We start from the raw sequence: 2992 nt of genomic DNA, 5'->3' as shown, positions 1-2992 counted from the left end.
TATGTTTGAATTTTCTTTTCCAAAAACTTAAACTGAGAGAGAGTGAGAGGGGGGATATATATATATATATATATATATATATAGAGAGAGAGAGAGAGAGAGATAAGCCCTTTGTATATTTGATAATTATAAAATATTTAAGAAAAATAACTAAAAAGTAAAAATAAATATACTAAAGGTGTAATAGTCTTTCAGTTTTCCGAGAGACAAAAAACGGAACAAAACTAGCTCAAAAGGACCACAAAATTGGAAAAAAAAAAGTTGAGGTTTGGACTAAACTTCAGAAAAAATACATACCATAGGGACATTTTTTGTAATTTTGTCTAAAGAATAACACCAAAAGACAATGAAAAATCCACTACAAGATAGTAGAAATATGTAATTCGACAAAAATTTGGTACTAATCGTACAATATTTTAATCTAAAAAAATAGCAAAATGGATTTGGTCCAGATCTAATTCCTAAAATCACGTGCCAAAAATCGTAGAAATCATGTAACAAAACCTTCAAATCACAACTGCTCAACATCACTCCTTTTTTTGCACCATTGTCCCCATCATTCGCTTTTGCGTCTTCTTTGCCACTGGCCTTTACACCTTCGTCTTCCTCTGCTATTGCGCTTTCTCCAACATCGACCACTGTTAGTACCATTTTAATTGGTGTGTAGAATCAATTGTTCTTATGTTTAGAGGATCTGTTTTATGAACTTAAACCAATGATGTTTATGTTTCTATATGCAGTTTGTGATTCTCTCTATATAATATTAATTCTGTACAACAGGAGTATTCGTTTAGTAAATATTAAAGAATCATCGATAATAATCTCTATTTTATAACTCATGTAATCATGATACCCTTTCAATTTTGAGAAATAATTATAAAGTGTTATATAATACTAGTACATTAGTGCAAATACTAATTTTTCTTACATTGTATAAAACATTACCCAATTATTCTTGATTGATTTTAATATCATGTTTTTTCGAATCACTGTTTACCGAAATAGATATTTATGTAATCTCACCACCATAGTTATGAAAACCTGTTAACTAATGCGTATTACATGCAGAGTATGATCAATGACGTTTCATAGCAGATCGGAAACAACGGTTTTGTTTTCTCTGGCCAATTTTTGTCTATCATTTTTCCTTGTACTTTTGGTTGTCGTTGGTAACAATGGTGTCGGTGTCAGTGGGACGAAGAAGCGAGTTCACATTTCTGACGACCTCGATGATGTCGAGGACAATGAGGAGGATCAGGCGTGGATAGAATGGGGACAAAAGAAGAAAATGACGGTGGAAGAATTTGATCCGCCACCGGAAAATTTTTCCGATATGGATTTTAGTCAGATGCAAAACGAGGTTCTGAAACGGCAGGTTGGACAAGCGTATGGCTTCGTTAAGCTTCGGTTAACTGATCATCGTACTCCGGTAACTCGATTCTTCTTCCGATTTTGTTTGAAATTTGTCCAAATGCATTTTCATTAGTTTTTTTTTCTTTATGATTTTGGCTTTCAATGATTGCAAAAAAACTAGAAGCTTGATTCTGATAAAATTAAATTTTAGTGATGAATTCGATTGTATAGTTTCATTTAAAGTATTTGTTGAATGAAAAAAATGGCAATCACAAACAAAATGATTCTCAATTTTGGTATTCTACATTTATATACTACATGCTTTCAGTTTTGGATCTATATTGTAGCGCTATTTGATGACGATATATCCTTTCCATCTCAAAAATACGATCCATTTGACAGTAGAAAAGAGGAAGTTATCTAACTGAGAATCAATCTGAATCCAATAGTTATGGGTTCCAAGACTTGATGTAAACATGCTTTGTGCTTTATTAAAAAGATGATCAAGTTACAAATGGATTTTTGTTGTTCATGGAGGGAAAGCAAAGAACAAACTTCAGTTATATTATTTATCCTTCAAAAATAGTATTAAGCATTTTTAATAAATTCTTGATACTTTTTACAGGATATGGTATCTGATATTGCAGTGAAATGGACCCAACTTGCAAGAACCGGAGCAATTGGAGTCATTTTCATGGGTTTTGATCTTTCCACTGTAATGTTCACATTACAAAATGCCCAAAACACTTTAGAGGTTACTTCCATTTCCATTTCCCTTCTACTCCCGTATTCATTGTTAACTAATCGCTTGCTCTTTTTTCCTTTTCAATTCAATGAAAACAAGAAAAATAATACTAAAAGTAGTAAGTCATAATAATTCAAGAATACAAATAAGGTTATTTATGAATATACTTATTTTTCAATGTTTTTAGTTTAAAGATTTTTTATTGGATCAACCTGAAGCATATGAGATTAAGATGGGGGATCAGTTTTTTCGAAGACCCGGGGATCCTCCATTTGACAATCTTCTAAAAAAACTTCATGAAGAAGAAGACAAGAAAAAGATCGCTACTTCCTCCAACGATACTATCACCAAAGATGAGTTATGATTCACAATAGAGTATATTATTATTTCATTTTTTTCTAAATCATTGCCATTGGTAAATTGTGTTGTTTATTTGGTTTAACTCCTCCATTTGCTGTGACTTTTATCTTATCCATGGTTTCTATCACTGGTGTAGTTTTCTAGTTTTTAATGATGATGGTAATATATATATATATATATATATATATATATATACACACACACACACATACACACATATACATACATACACACACACTAACCGTTTACCCACGCCAAGTGACGGGTGCGAATACTTTTTTTTAGAAATTAGTTTCTAAAAGTGTTAGTGCTTTTGCTAGTATAAAATAACTCAATAAGAAATAAAAATGAAAAGTTATGATTCTTTACAAATATACATGAACACCAGAATGATTGTATATTATTAATCATGCAACACTTCTTTAGACACCATATTTGTGTATACACCTATAGCAATGTCATTGATACCCTTAGGCGTATATTCTTCCAACACCAATCATTATGTCTGACTTAATTTCTTCTCATGCCATCGTC

At 31.4% G+C, this 2992-nt stretch overlaps 1 protein-coding gene across 1 annotated transcript; it reads left to right on the top strand.

Annotated features, from left to right (window-relative positions):
* The first annotated feature begins 552 nt into the window (after nt 1–552).
* LOC145006708 (uncharacterized) lies at nt 553–2462 on the top strand. The gene is made up of 4 exons (XM_078965773.1): nt 553–640; nt 1069–1429; nt 1979–2107; nt 2286–2462. The coding sequence occupies exons 2-4, from the start codon at nt 1079–1081 to the stop codon at nt 2460–2462; spliced, it is 657 nt and encodes a 218-aa protein (XP_078821899.1). The 5' UTR covers nt 553–640; nt 1069–1078.
* Nucleotides 2463–2992: the final 530 nt, after the last annotated feature.

This window comes from Lactuca saligna, chromosome 7 (genome assembly GCF_052625555.1).
Source record: "Lactuca saligna cultivar CGN05327 chromosome 7, ASM5262555v1, whole genome shotgun sequence".
NCBI classification, from domain to species: domain Eukaryota; kingdom Viridiplantae; phylum Streptophyta; class Magnoliopsida; order Asterales; family Asteraceae; genus Lactuca; species Lactuca saligna.
This window is presented reverse-complemented; position numbering and strand designations above follow the sequence as displayed.

What these genes read in the sequence shown, in the direction of transcription:
- LOC145006708 (XM_078965773.1), top strand. Translation starts at nt 1,079, where the DNA reads ATGACGTTTCATAGCAGATCGGAAACAACGGTTTTGTTTTCTCTGGCC. An exon ending in TAACTGATCATCGTACTCCG is followed by an intron (nt 1,430 to 1,978) that starts GTAACTCGATTC and finishes TACTTTTTACAG; the next exon opens with GATATGGTATCTGATATTGC. An exon ending in ATGCCCAAAACACTTTAGAG is followed by an intron (nt 2,108 to 2,285) that starts GTTACTTCCATT and finishes CAATGTTTTTAG; the next exon opens with TTTAAAGATTTTTTATTGGA.